Source organism: Gambusia affinis, linkage group LG20 (assembly GCF_019740435.1).
Source record: "Gambusia affinis linkage group LG20, SWU_Gaff_1.0, whole genome shotgun sequence".
Taxonomy (NCBI): domain Eukaryota; kingdom Metazoa; phylum Chordata; class Actinopteri; order Cyprinodontiformes; family Poeciliidae; genus Gambusia; species Gambusia affinis.
This window is the reverse complement of record NC_057887.1, coordinates 14,381,482-14,396,668: the sequence shown is the minus strand read 5'-3', so window position 1 is coordinate 14,396,668 and position 15,187 is coordinate 14,381,482. Positions and strand designations below refer to the sequence as shown.

Here is a 15,187-nt window from a genome sequence, read left to right as displayed (position 1 = left end):
TTCCACCACTTTGGCCTTGCCCGCCTGTGAGGTACTTGGAGGCGAGCTCGGCTGGATCACCAGGGGGAGCTTCTTAGCCTCTGGTGGGGGGGGGTTGACCCGGCGTTGCTCCTCTATCTCAGCTGCCATCCGCACCCCTTGCTCCGTCTGAAGCGGTGCAGGCGGTCGACCACCACCACCAATTCCTTGAACCCGAAAAGATGACTGTTGGTCTTGGCTATGGTCACCAACCCGTTCTCAGCAACTGACTGGGCGGTGTTCCCGGCAGCTTTGGTGATCTCAGTCCTTGTACTCACCACCACTCGCCTCATTCCTTCATTGTTCCCGGCCACTAAACCTCGCCGAGGCCGTGCCAAATCTTCTTCCGGTAGTCCTCAAGGTTATCCCCTTCTGGTAGCGTCGATCGGGACCAGAATCACTGCCCCGTAGGGAAGCCTGTAGCCATTCACGATGAGGACCTTCCCTCTGGTTGCAGTGGCTCTGGCCGCTTCCCGCAGCAGCAGTGAGTTTTGCTGATAACTCTCTCCGGCTTGACGTTGGAGGTCCCCTCGGAATTCCCGGTTGTGAATCTTGTATTTGTGGTTGGAGAACACAATCAGTCCATCACCCTCGATGTCCCATGGGCTCCCAACAAGCTGAAACACCTTGAGCCCGGTCTGCATCTTGACACAGATGGCCTCCGGCGGCAGTGGGGCCAGTTCCTGGGCCATCCTCCAGCCGTCCGACTTCTGGGTCTTTTTCCTCGGACTGTCGGTTCCCCGTAGTTCCTCGTCTGTGCTGTCCCCCGCGTCGTCTGAGCTGCTCTCCTCCCGATGTCGTGGCGGCGCCGATGGTCTCCTCCCTGTGCTGTGAAGCGTCGGGCGAAACTCGGACCGCTGGGCTTTCTGCGTTGACCAATTCGCTGCAGCCTTCTTCAGCTCCCCCTCCAGAACTATCTGATGAAGGGCTTCCTTCGCTTCCTCCAGGCGTGTCGGTCGAGGACTTCCTTGGGCTGCCGACGGAGCCGGTTGAGATGGTCCTTCGTCGTCCGAAATCAGGCTGACGAGTTCCATGTTCGCCGACCCCAACTCTCTGACGGGGGTTCCTTTCCTGCTCGGGAAACAGGATGGAGCCTCAGCTACATCTGATTCCTCCTCTCTCACAGCCGGGGCTGATGCTCGTTTCCGTTCCTTCTTCTCCTTCTCATAGGCTTCCAGCCGCTCCAATTCCCCACGGCATTCCGTGTAGCGATTAACTCCTCTGGCATGGGGGTCCACTAGTATTCCGTCTAACCCGGCTGCCCGGGTCGCTGTCTTGACTACGCCATCATATTTCTCAGAAGGGCTGTAGACCATCCTTATTTCACTGTCCTTCTTTTCCTCAAGCAGGTCAGCAAACCATTTCAGCCAGACTTTAATCTCACTCTTTTTGCTGACCTTAACCGGACATGGTGCCACACACAGCCGTGTCCCATGGTCCAGCTTGGAGCAGCTGTAGATGCCTTTGGAGTTAATTATAGTTTCCATCAAGTTCGGTATGTCCTCCTGCTTGTAGTGGTAGTGATGATTGAAGAACATGCGTCGATTTACTTCAGTCCATGTATCAAATCCATCACCAAGCAGCAGCAAATTCATTGGAGTTCTTTGTAGTTGGGATGTGGAGAGCATAGATCGCCACTCTCCTTTACTTTGTTCGCCATCCTCGTGGCCTAGGTCACTTCCTTGTGGATTTTCTTGCATCGGTCCAACTTTCGAGTATCCATCATCTTCACTATCCATTCTTGTTCTTTGTCTTCGAGTTGCCTCTCCCCCAAAGCCTCTCTTATCGATATAGAGCAGGGATGGGTCCAGGCCGGGTTGGCTACTGGCTTCACTGTCTGGATCTGGTCATTTATCCTCAGTAGAAGCTTTCCCTCACCTGTATGCTATACAGTTACTGCGAGGGTTGTGACTGACAGCCCTATCAGTCACCACTAGCTCCTCTCCCTAGGAGCTAGCCACTAAGTGAGCTATTCAGAATCACACATCTGTTTTTACTGACTTAGTACCTGAGGCCCTCCTACTCCGTTGGACTTGGGCCCACCCAGGGACGCCATGTTTGTTACTGCGCAATAGCCAGCCCCGCCCTCTCCTCACAACTCCTCGGGCTGACTACTGAACCAGTTCTCTGTCTAACAGGTCCGGAAAATCTCTAAGACCCGGGTCTTACCCTGAATGTGATCTATAAGAGATAATCTGTTTAAACTGGTGGCGAAAGAGACACGTCTAGCACTGACTGCCTCCGATCCAGAAGTTATGACCCTTTTCAGTTAAGGAACAACCAACTGAGTAGCCTTCGCAGCTGTATAATTCCAATAACCACTTCTGTTAACGGCAGTTCTCTTTCTATTGTAACGGGCACTTGTTACCGGCTAGATTTTATTTAGTGACTAAGACTAAGATAATCACAGGGTCATTATTTTTCTCTCACCAAAGGAAAGTCCGAAGCCACCACTTTACTAGAATCATGCATACTGATTTTACTATAAATAGAAGAACTTTAACTCGAATGACTCAATTAATTTCAATGTCCACAACCTAATCAGAATTTTAAAATGTATGTATTTATTAAGCAAGCTTTAGCAGGGGAAATGACAGGCATACAAAATTTACTTGTGATTACCATACAAAGAAAATCAATATAGTTTAGATCAATTCAACCTTTACCTAACAACCTCCCTACACTGTCATCTATCTATCGAATAGGCTTTGGGGTGTGGCACAACTCATACTCATCGATGGTATCGGATCTTGGCAACCGGAGTCCTTGTAGTCCTTGGTCAGAGTCTTTGACTTTAAATCATAAATCCTCTTTGGAACCGAAACAAAAATGAACTGTCTGCTTCATCCAGCCGAACAGCCCTTAGTCGATCCTGTGACTTTTGTTCAGTTCCCCAAGTCCGTTGAGATGTAATTCTTTGAAATCGCTGGGTAGAGTGCAGAGTTTGGAAATCTAATTAGGAACCAAGGCAGTGGGTCGGTGGATCTCGCCCTTTGATCCGGCGTGAGGAGCTCCGTTGTCCTCCTTGTGAGGCGCTTTTCTTGGTTCCAGGGTGTAGTCCTCTGCTGGTCTTCTTACCACACTTGTGTAGAGTCTCAGCGCCGGCGACGAAGAACAATGTATCACCTTGGTCTCATGTTTTTATACTTTTCTCCCTCCCTGGGGTATACACCGAGGAAGGGAGAGGGAGAGAGAGAGACAAAGAACAGTTTGTGCGCTGCTTCATAGTTGCGTAACCCGCCCATCTGCAAATTTGGGCACTTTGACTCACTCGTGAGGTAATGTGCTTGTAAATCTTGGGACTTTCCGAGAGCAATTGATTCCAGCTTGAGACACAATGACCCTATTGCAAAACTATGTGCTGGTGCCTTTTTGGGGCTTTCCAAGCTGCAACAGCGGCATGTGTCATAGCCTGGGACTTTTGGGACTTTCCGAGTTGCACAACGGCTTGCATCAGCCTCCACACCCCAACCTTATACTTCTCCTTGTTCTGTATGTAACTTTTAATCATACAAGTTACTTCAATCATTAAAATCATATAAAACATTAGTACATTAGATGTTTCGATTCTATTTTCTCGTTACAACATTAATAGAATACAGAGAACACATTCTCATACAAAGAGTATACAATAAGCAATCATTTTTAATCAACATACAGGGCTGCCACAATCTTCTAGGTACTTTATGATCCGTTGTTCTGCATGTGCCTGGACTGATCTCAAATTTACATACATTTTCATACCAGAGTTCTTGACACACTGAAAGAGAGACATAATTTTCTCTGTTGGACAACTGTGGGCTAGACGCCAATCTAATTAGTTTACTATACGCCTGGAGGTTTGCCAACAAGGGATTAAAAAATATACAATTCTTTTTTCTCTACTTCAGCAAGGTCTCTGAGTTTTAGCCAAAAATATTTATTCAGTCAGGCAAGGACTGAAGGCACCACACAAATTATTCACAATGAGGTTAAAAAGACGTGCAGTGCACAGCACACCCAATAAAGAACTGCTACAATAACAGTTCTTCTTGGCCTTCTTGGTCTCTCTCTACACTAAACGAGTGAGACAGAAAACACAAGATTATCAATCATTGTTTATGGCCGATTGCCAACGTAAGGAATCACCAAGACATCCAAGCAAACCGAAGCAGAACCAAAAGCCTTCCAAACACTGTGACCTTGCGGCCCAAACAACGCCTGTCTTCAGATTTCCCTGCCAGCTAAACTTCAAGACAGGAAAGTAGGAACTGCATATTAAGTTATGTTTGTTATTAAGCAAACTCCCTGATTCTGGACCACTGAGGCACTCTCTTTTCCTTTTCTATATGCTGGTAGCTCTGGTACAAGAAGCTGATAGTTCTGTTTTTATAATGAGAAGAAAATAAACGGAAAAAAAACAAAAAAAAAACAAATGCGCAAAAGCATTAGATTACAGTGGAACACAATGTCAGGTTGAAAGACAGACAACACTTTATGATGTTCCAGTTGTCAAAGGCAGCTCTAAGCAAATGGGTTTTTAGCCTGATTTAACTCGAACTTTTCTGGGAGTTTGTTTCAGAATAGAATTGAACACTGCATCTTCATGTTTGGTCCTGATTTTATGCAGAATAGAACCCGAAGACCTGAGTGGTCTGAAAGGTTAATATGACAACAACTAATCTTTAATGTACTTCCGTGCTAAGCCATTCAGTAGTTTATAAACTAACAAATGTATTTTAATCCAAAGGCACACAAGATATACCAGTTCCTATCAATTTAAACATTGTCAGTTGAACTGTAATACTTTTTGATTAGTGTTTAAACAGTCTTATTATACAGAATTTCCCTGTATCTTTACATTAGTGGGGAAAAAAACACCTGATGACCTAATATAGTCAGATATAGTTTATTAATGGTGCAAAGACAACACAATAAGCAGAGAAAAGCCATTGTTATGAGTTTTAAACAGTGTTTTTTATTACTTCACTTAGGTCTCCACAATGTAGTGTGGATAAATTGTCATCATAATATCAGCGTGTGCAAAGGAATATATGGAGTGCAATTATTTTTGGCTAGGGATTTCCATGTGTTATAGTGCAGTTTTTCATGCTAATGTAATATTTAATCAGTTGGAGAAGTTCTCACACAAGCTCATGTTGCTCATGTAGAACATACGTGGTGTTGCATAAAATGCTGAAGCTGACAAATAGCATGTAGCTTCAATTTACCTGCTACTCCAAAGGGTCTTCTCAGGCCTGAAGTCAGCTTCTTGGTGTTGTTGTCCCGCAGCTCCATACGTCCCACTCTGACAATCTGACACACAAAACTGATCTTCTCTCTCTTTAAATCTTCACTGCCCAAGTCCTACAGAGGAAGAAAAACATAATAAGGTTTTAAACGCAGATGATGCCTTGACTTAGAAGTCTCAGCAAAATGACTTCTGTGCATCGACACCGAAGTTATGGCAACACATATATGAGGAAAAAATGCATATAAATGCTAAAGCTCAATCATAGATCAATTAATTTAACTTCCAAAAGTTTTCAGACATTTGTAAAACAGCCAAACATTTCAGCAAAAAGTAATTTCAGCTACTTTTTGAGAATATGGCAAATTTTTTTCTTCTGGGGGGTGTCGACCAAATCCAGCAGAGTGCTTTCAGCGTGTGCACGCCTACGCTGCTGCAGTTGGGCTTCCATTAGACAGAGGCGACTGCCTCAGAAAATACATATAGCAAGTCTTGATCTTACTGAGAGAGCTTAACAAACACAAGCTCTCTGCAGCGAGGCTCCCAATTGCCTCATAACATGGCTGAATAAACAGAACTACAGTCGGGCGAGCACATGGACACACACACAAAATGACAAACGTTCACGCAACCAAACACACTCACCGTTAAAACTGCTCGCAGGTTATGAAGCTGGTCGATGTCTTTCACCAGGCCGGAGCTCGACCATTTCACCAGGTAGTTCTCACTGTGAGTGACAGACGAGTAAAAAAAAAACATTTCCAATCTTCCCTCCAAAGGAAAGTCAGACTTTTAAGAGCTTAAAACTGTGTTTGACAAGCAAAGTGTTTTGCAAAAGTATGAATGACTGAGTTTCAATGGATTTTACTGTGGTTTGATATATATATATATATATATATATATATATATATATATATATATATATATATAAAAAACTTCACAAAGTAGTGGATAATGGTAAAATAGAAAGAAAATGGTTCAAATATAAACCTAAAAATTAGGTGCGCATTTGTGTTAATCCCTGTTGAGTCTGTACACTGAACCTCTTTTTAAACAAAATATTTTAAGATTTGCCAGCTACCAGCTTTGAAACATCTAGAGATCGATATCCTGGCATGTTCTTTTTGGCAAATGAGCTCAAACTGAGTCAGACTGAATGGACAATGTTACTTATTTATTTACAGTTTAATTTGGACTTTGACTAGGCCATTTTAAATCATCACAGTCCTGATGAAAAAGATTTACCACAGCTCTAGTCACATCTTTGTTTGCTTTTAACAGGTTCTCTTTAAGGATTTCCATTTATTTATCTCCATTTATTTGTCTTGTCACTGCTGAAGATAAGCATCCCAGTAGGATGATGCTGCCATCGCCATACTTTGCCATCCAGAAAGCACATTCAGGGTGATGTGCAGCTTTAGTTCTCCAATTAAACTTGCACACAACCACTGGATTTATACTGAGATTAAATTCCATACTTCATTTTCAAACTAAGTAACTTTTGAAAGCTGTTCATTTAACTGGATTTCACTGAAGAGGATCAAGAGAAAAAAAGACTGAAAACAAATCCAAGGTACACTTCACAGATGAGTTTTTCTACCACTTTACAATTATCCACTGCTTTGTATTAGTCTATAACATCAGATCCTAATAAAATACACAGGAATTGTTTGGGGTGTAAAATAGTGTTTGAATGGCTCATGTAAAATGGGGCACTTTAACATAAAACTGTTCATCATGGTAATATAACATTTGCAACATGCAAAAATGTAGAAATGTAATTCATTCGTAAGAATCAATTTTAGAAAAAATATGGGTCAGAGCTTTACCATATCAAGAAATTGGCTACAAAACTGCTTGTTTCTTTCTTCTTTTTTTTTTTTATCTGCAAAGAGCAATTTGGCATGAAAAAAAAAAAATAAAGTTTCCACATAACATTTCCCAAGGGATCCTTATCTGGGGATTAGCAATGACTACCAAATTATGCATTACAGATGCCTAAAATTTAGGACTGATGATAAATGCGAAAGAAATGCCCCACTGAGTTCTTCTAATCATACAACTTTGATGTCAAATCCCTGAAAAAAGAAAAAAAAAAAAAGAAAGAAAATCCTTCGACTGCAGGGCTCAGCTGATGCTGTTTTGACATGGACTGTGCACATAAATTAGAAGATAAAATGAAAGAGAGGAGGAATCTGTAACCATGTAAACGTAAGGGATACCTGATAAACTTTGACTCCACTGGATCATACAGGGACATGAGCACCTCTGCATCCTCGCCAATCTTACACACCACATTCTTCAGAGTCACAAAGAGGGCGAATGCCGGAGTGGAGGCAAACTTTGCTTGTCTCGTGAGATCAATATTCTGCTTCTGAGACTGTTGGAGAAACAGAGGAAAGGCTGTGAACATTGGATTTTTTTACCAAACATGTGCAGTTGAGACTTGGGGATCTGCTGTACTTTAATGATAAAAAAAAAAGTATGAGACTTACAAAAATGATTTCTTTCCTGAAAAAAATTAGTCAGAATTGAGTATTATAGTCTGTATAAAAAGTTTTTAAAGTCACATAATCCGTTGTGGCTTATCTATAGTAAAATAACCTACTATATGCTACTTTGAATACTCATCTAAAGTACGCAAGAACCTGATCATTAAATATTTATAAGGTCAACTAAACTAGGCAGTAAAGAGCTCTGATTGAAAATGTAAGCCTATTGGTGAGAAATGATCCTAAAAGCTAATGCTGACTATTTAATCCTGAATAAATAGATTGTGTTATTTAACTGCTTTTTAAAGTTACCGAGTTGTCAGCCATCTACATGACATTGATTTGATTGGAGCTCTGTACTAGCAGATTCCGGCTCTTAAAAAAAAAAAAAAAAAAAAAAAAAACTATACAAAATATTTTAATATTAACACTTTTTAATTATTAACAAAAGCAAAAGAGTTAATATTAAATGTGGTTTTGGAGAGAGAGAAAAAGCCTAAAGTCATTTCAGAGTGGTAGTTCCAAATTATGATGCAAAATCATTCTGCATGCAATCACATCCTGAATGATTTTGGTTTTTAAGACTGTTTTATGAAAGGGGTAAGGATGTGTTAGAAAAGAAAAAAGAAGGGAGCAGATGAGTACGAATGTGATCTGAAAGATCATTTTTATGTTCTTATCGATCCGTATTTTTTTTACACAGTAATTTAAATTGCTCTGTACTGTATTGAGATAATGTTCTATGATAAATAAGTTGACGGAGGTTGTCAATTGAATCAAATATTTTTTGGGGGGGAATTGAATAGAAAGAGGAGAAGAATCATGGAAAAAAAGGGGGGAAAGAAGGTGTAAGAGGTATCAGGAGAAAGTAAGTGAGAAGACAAGTGATTGAGAACTAAGAGAGGTAAGACTGAAGAAGCAGTCTCCACGGCAACTCTGAACATCTTATTTCAAGAACATGTTGTGCATTATCTTTTCTTTCTTACATATGTATCATTATAATGAATGCAAAAAGATCTTTTTGTATGAAGGTTAAGAACTCTAGAGTACATGTTTACCTTCAAAAGTGTTCATTTCAGCAGTAGCTGCATAGCAGAAGGAAAAGAGTCAAAGGCTTTAAAAAGATAAGAGGCTTAAGGGAGCTTTTAATACTATAGTTAAAGAAAATGCACTTTTTTTGTTAACGCATTATCTTAATTCCATAAGCTGGCCCTTCTCACCATAAAACTAAATAGAACGACAATTACTTTTTTTATTCATTTAGCCCATTTTCTACTTTTTACTTTAAAAACCTGATGATTCATTGTTGTAGCTGAACAGAATTGTAGCCTGACAACAACCTGCATTGTCTTTCTCAAGATATACCTGGATTCTCTGTAAAACGTCTGGACAGTATGAGCCAGTGAAAATGGTTAAGGACAGCATCCAAGTTAGTCCGGTTTTATTCAATGCTACGATCGGGGCACATTCACAGTGAATAAGCATAGATATAACAGTAAGAGTTGGGTTTAAATTATTTCACATGGGATGTTGGAACACTGTGGGCTAATAGTTCATACCAACCTGTTTATGTTACCATCACAATAATGACGGAATATATGTCTATCAAAATGAACTCGGCATCTAATAACTAAATGAACGCGATTTACTGCTGGCTTCTTCTCTAATGCCGTTACAGAGATTCTTTTGGTTGTTCTAAATAAAATAAGTTCCTCTTATTGCACATTTCCTGATAAGACTTGACATCAAAGCTTTTAAAAGCCGATTAAGAACATATTTCTAATGAGGAAAATGTTACACCATATTAATTTGCTAGGCAATTCACAGAAGTCCTTAACAGAAGTTATGAAAAAGATAAATATGAAGTTGTATTTTTGCACCAATGTTCTTTCTCTTTAAATTGGTTTAGATTCAAGAGGAGGATCATAATCCTCCCTTTGCTTACCTTCTCCTCTTGGATCCGGTCCTCAATTTGTTTGGAGGCCGCCTCATGTTCTCTGTATAGGCTGACGGTGCTGGTGAGCTCTGGGTCCAGAATGTTTCCATCTTTGTCTCTGACCACCAGATCAAGATCCAAGTATCTTGAATTGAATAAGAAAAAGGCGGTGAACATATTTCAAAACATGTCAGAATGAACGAGAACAAAATGCCAAACACATGGTTCCATTTTTGAAAAACCAAACAGCGTGTAGTCACTGTGTGCTCCCAGTCAGTTCCCTTATTTGATGCTCATATAATTTTCCCCTCTGCTCCACTGTTTTCTTTCAAAGCTCATCTGGCTTTTCTTTCTCCCTCCAGTGTTTCTGCTCTGGAGGGACTCGGCAGAGACAACAGCAGGCTGCCAACATGCACCTAATGGTTTTCTTTTTAAACACATCAGTATCTGCCTCTGCAGTGGCAAAAGCAATATCTCTACAGGACCAGGATTTAAAGTTTCATCACAGCAGCAGAATAGAGCTCCACAAAACTCATTGCCAAACAATTTTGTTGTCTTACTGCAGACACAGTGAAAGTCATCACTTTGTGATGTAATACCCTGAAGTTTGCAGAGGCAGGCATACAGTGGCTTCCTACAGTTGTATCTTAATGAATATGAATATTACTGAAAAGCTAATTTGTTTCAGAAATGTTAGACATTTTCAAAGTAATATGCAATTTTTATTTTCTTCTGAAAAGAGGAATTTGGACACCTGAGCTAGCTGTTTTCTTATTCTCATTAAACATTTTTCCTTCCACTAAACTTACCATTAATATGCTTGGATACAGAACTGTGAACACCAAAGTGGTTCATTTCTGCAATAAATGTTTAGATTTTTCTTCTTTTATGTAATATTTAAAGTTTCTGAACAACTAAATTTGGGATTTCCATTACCTGTACTCCATAATTATTGAATTTAACATAAAAAACAAAAAAAAACAAATGAAATATATCCTTTTTTTAATCAGAATTACAAATTAAGATTTCAAAAATATTGAAATTTAGTGTCCTATACTCCCACTCTAATGAAGCACATTTTCCAGGAAGCTATATGCACATTTTTACTTTATTCTGAAAAGAGGAGTTATAATCCAGGACAGGAGGAGGTTAAAATCGTTAAACGAAATGCTTACTTGTTGCCGTAGTCTATCTTGGAGGTGACCTTCTGCTTGAGCTCAGTGAGCTCATCCTGCGGGAGGGTGCCAGACAGGATCTGTGACCGCCATTCGATGAGGTCGTAGATCATGTCACGGACAGAGTTAAACATCTCGCGTTTGTCCCCCTTTTAGACAGAATATAGTACAACTATCAGACTTGAAGAAACTAAATGCCAAGAGGTACTCAATCTTAACAGCAGGTTAGCCACTTTGTGCTTCATTTCTGTGAGGACATAAAGCAATATATTTGTGTCAAAATTGGTACAGCCTGATGGATATATGCACCAATTTTTTTCAGAAAGAGACATTTGCTCTCTCTGTGTCCTTCACCGACGTGCATTAAGTCTTTCTTTTTTTAAATTCTGGGGAAAAGGATAGAACTTTGTCATTTACTTCAAAGGTTATGCATATATTCAGCTGTACATTTTGCATAATGGTCCAAAATCACTTAAATTTAACCTTCATGTACAAGAAGCAAGCAAAAACAAATACACTAAGCATTTCCATTATTTAGTACATAACAAAAACACCCAAAATCCATATTTAAAATGCTGTGTATGAAAAACAAAGTACATCTTTGGTGCTTCAGTGGGATTTATGAAGGAAAGGAACAAATACAATTATCAGCAGGGATGTCCACAGATATAAAAACAGCTGCTACATACATCTGCAGCATAACAGTAGTTCTTATAAGCTCCAGAGGACACATTTATATCCTCACACACAAGGGTGGAAAATATCAGCAAGGAAAATGATTGCTTCCCATCAATATGAGATTTTTTCTGAACAATATGATCAAGTAATATGCAGAGAAATCCCCAGGTGAACAGAATTGGTCAGCTCTGATTAGTGACTGGCTAGTCAGAAACTCAGTATAGCATTTTCTGCACTTGTTAATCTTTTGATATTTCAACCTTTGTTGTGGTATGTCCTGGATATGGAAAACTTGACATTCTTTTTGAATACACACTGCCGTTCTTGTAATGCTAACCACATTAATTTAAATTGTTCATTAATATAAGACGCTAAGTAACTAAATTAAATTTTGTCATTCTACAGCAAAAATGGTTATTTACAAGTAAAAAAAACTTAAGACAATTGCTATTCTTCCAAGAAGAAGAGTTCATGAAGTGAAATGCTCAAAGAAATGAAAATAAAAACATATAGAAGGGCTGTTTCTACAGCACTCCGTTAGCATGTTAAATTGTTTGGTCATTGTAAAGTTAGAAAAACATTTGACTAATGTTACTATTTTTGGTAGGATCGTGATAAGAGAGTCTGTTTTCTACGAAAAGAATATTGCTACTATAATTAGCTCCTTGTATGCTGAAAACAAAATGCAGCACTTTAGCATAAACACAACAACTATCATGCACAGGGGTAGAGGAGTGATGATGCACCTTGCATTGAAATAATGTGTCTTTACTGATGAAGTTTGGTCGAAACTGAGACATCGACACATACTTTTGGTCGAGAAACACCAAAGAAAATTTATTTAAAAATAGCTGAAAGAGCAAACTGCCAATGGCCCAGTCAAATCCCAGATCCCAACAATATGCTGTGGTGGGACCTTTAAAGAGCTGTGGCTAAAACTTAATTGAATAAATCAATGTTATAAAGAAGCATGGGTGTTAATTCATAAGGTGTTCTTTGTGTTTCAAGCACATCTTTTTTTATTACGGCTTCATCTTTCTTTAATAGATAATGAGAGAGGAATCTGCCGTGTTTCGTACTTCCAAAACTTGCAAACTTCCAAAAAAAGAGAAAAACACAAAAAGTCCAGATCCTTTTCATTACACACCAATACAAAATATCCCAGAGCAAAAACAGAGTGTATCTTTTGTTTTCCACACTTCTCTGCTGTGCATGCAACATGAATGTGAGTGAGTGAGTGAGTGAGTGAGTGCAGCTTTTGGTAGGATGACTCACCACATACAAGTCCCTCCATATTGTAGCCCACTCCCGCAGCGTTGTTGTAACCTCCTGAACTAGAGGCAGCTCAGTGGGAATAACAGTCTCCTTTTGCCTGCAGCAACAAAGGATGCACAATCCAACTTTATTCCCTTAAAAACAACATGTGAACTCAGGAGGTATGTCCAACCCCTAGTTGGATTACATGTTAGTCTCAGTTAATATTTGAGTTAATCAATAAGACAGTTGAATGAAGTGTAAGTGCATGGCGGCAGTACAGAAATCTATGCAGTTGTCACTTGAGTAAAACAAAAAAGGAGAAAAAAAATAGTTTCTTATTGTAGATTACATTATATTACATGCTGTTATTTTGGACCCATTTCTAACTTGACAAAGTGGCAACAGGTAACTTCTTATTAACACATTATTTCCTCTCCCACTGATCAGAGCAATTTCTGATAAAATACACTGTTTCTAAAAATAATCAACCTAATTCCAGCATTCTGATCTCTGAGATACACAGATGAAAAAATCCCAACACATAAATTTTCAAAGCTTTACTACTAAGGAAATGCCCTTAAAACAATGTTTCCATTTAAATAATGGCAGTAAATTTCTGATTTTCATCTTGATTGGCCCAGACTGGTGATCATCCAGCCGGACCAAAAAAAAAAAAAAATCAGTGAACATACATAAGTCCAGCTTTCTTTTAGCCATTATAGATATACAATATAATTTTTTAAGACTGTTTAAAACATCAACACCTCCTGGAAAAAAGGTAAATAAAGATATTTTGAGTTCCACATTTTATGCTCTAATATTCTAATTACCATGAACAGAACTTACTTGGCCAAAAATGGGAAAGGAAGTCAGCGCTTTACATAATTACAATTTTCTCATTACAATTTTCAGTAGATATGGTTTTATAAATGGCAAGATTTTTGATCATAGAACAACCTTGTATTGACATCTGATGGTAAAGATACTGACCCACTGCCTTCAACTGTGGCGTCCTTTAGGTGGATGTAGCAAGCAGGAAATATGCCCTGCAATAGGAAAAATAAATAAATACGTAACACTGTTTTACAGAAATAAATACTAGAATTCTAACAAATTATGTCACAAAGGAATCAAAGTCTTTGTTTATCAGTCACTTACCTTTTTTGATTTTCTTCTCAGCCTGTATCCTCTGTACCAGGCTAGTAAAAAACAAAAATAATATGGCTCTATCAATTGTCATTTTGATTTCAACTAGTTAGCATAAAAGTAAGATAAAAAAATAAACTTTGACACAATGCATATTTAATACCCAATCAAAAGTTAGAATAAGTTAACAGAAACTGTACAGAATAGTCAGTAAAGGTTTAGAACCGCCCACCTACCATTCCTACAGTTAGAACAAATATTTTATAGCAATAGTAAAGCACAGAAGTGGAGGTGTGAATATGTGACAGTTGCATTCAAAATTATTTTCTCTTTTGAATTTTCAAATAACCGAACTGCACTAAATGACAATGACCTCAAACAAAATGGGGGAAAAAAAAAAACCTGAATCAACTTCTATGATGGGAATTGAAGAATGTGTAAATATAGAAAAGCACAAACCATCATAGTGAATTCTATGGTGTGCAGCTCACCAACTTTAAAACCTGATATATCATATCTCAAAGCCATTGTCAAAAAGTAAAAGAGGATGTACTTTCTTTTTTATTTAAATCGCAAAAGGCCTTTTTACAAAAACCCAGCTGACAATATTGAAGTTAATAAACAGCATTTCTCTCCACCAAGGTTGAACATTTCAAATTAAAAATATTTGCAAAAGTCTGAAAAGAGAATAAAAAGCTACTTAATATTCATTTCCAGGTTGTCAGCTTTCATCAAGTGTCAGTTCTCACCTTCATATGTCTCAAGTATGTGCACCGTGTCTCCGATCTGCAGTGACAGCTCCTCTTCTCCCCGGGCATCGTAGTTATAGATTGCTTAAGAAAAAAAAAGAAAACAGAGGACAATATATGAGAAAAGGATATTACAGGTAGAGAAAAAAGGCAATAAAGTATTTGGCTCCCTTGAGGCTCCAAATGTGTGTCGCTGCAATGTGTAGTAAAGGTTAGTGCACGTTTACACACGACATGCACCCACACTCTATGACACAGTGTGATGGTTGAGTGTAGCACCTGTTTCAGCTGTGACATCAACACACTTCCACCACCTACTGCAGAGAAATCAATACTAGAGAATTATGTCAAAACAACACTGATGACAAAGACAAAGTTACTTGAAGCAAGACGAAGCAAACAAAACATCTGATGACAATCTGGACTGTCTCCAGACAAAATAGTATATAATACTTTTTTTGTTAATTTTGTTATTTACTAACCATGCAGTAGAAATTAGAATAACC

The 15,187-nt window shown here is 38.9% G+C and overlaps 1 protein-coding gene across 4 annotated transcripts in view; it reads right to left on the bottom strand.

The window, feature by feature from the left end:
• The window catches only part of dock1 (dedicator of cytokinesis 1), a 221,114-nt gene that overhangs the window by 182,786 nt on the left and 23,141 nt on the right, over positions 1–15,187 (bottom strand). For all 4 annotated transcript variants that reach the window (XM_044103786.1, XM_044103787.1, XM_044103788.1 and 1 more), the window contains exons 2-10: positions 14,682–14,765; positions 13,945–13,985; positions 13,777–13,832; positions 12,805–12,901; positions 10,852–11,000; positions 9,686–9,821; positions 7,471–7,628; positions 5,894–5,975; positions 5,229–5,364 (exon numbers count right to left, since the gene is read on the bottom strand). In XM_044103786.1, coding sequence (XP_043959721.1) covers positions 5,229–5,364; positions 5,894–5,975; positions 7,471–7,628; positions 9,686–9,821; positions 10,852–11,000; positions 12,805–12,901; positions 13,777–13,832; positions 13,945–13,985; positions 14,682–14,765 — 939 coding nt within the window. The remainder of the gene's footprint in view (positions 1–5,228; positions 5,365–5,893; positions 5,976–7,470; positions 7,629–9,685; positions 9,822–10,851; positions 11,001–12,804; positions 12,902–13,776; positions 13,833–13,944; positions 13,986–14,681; positions 14,766–15,187) is intronic.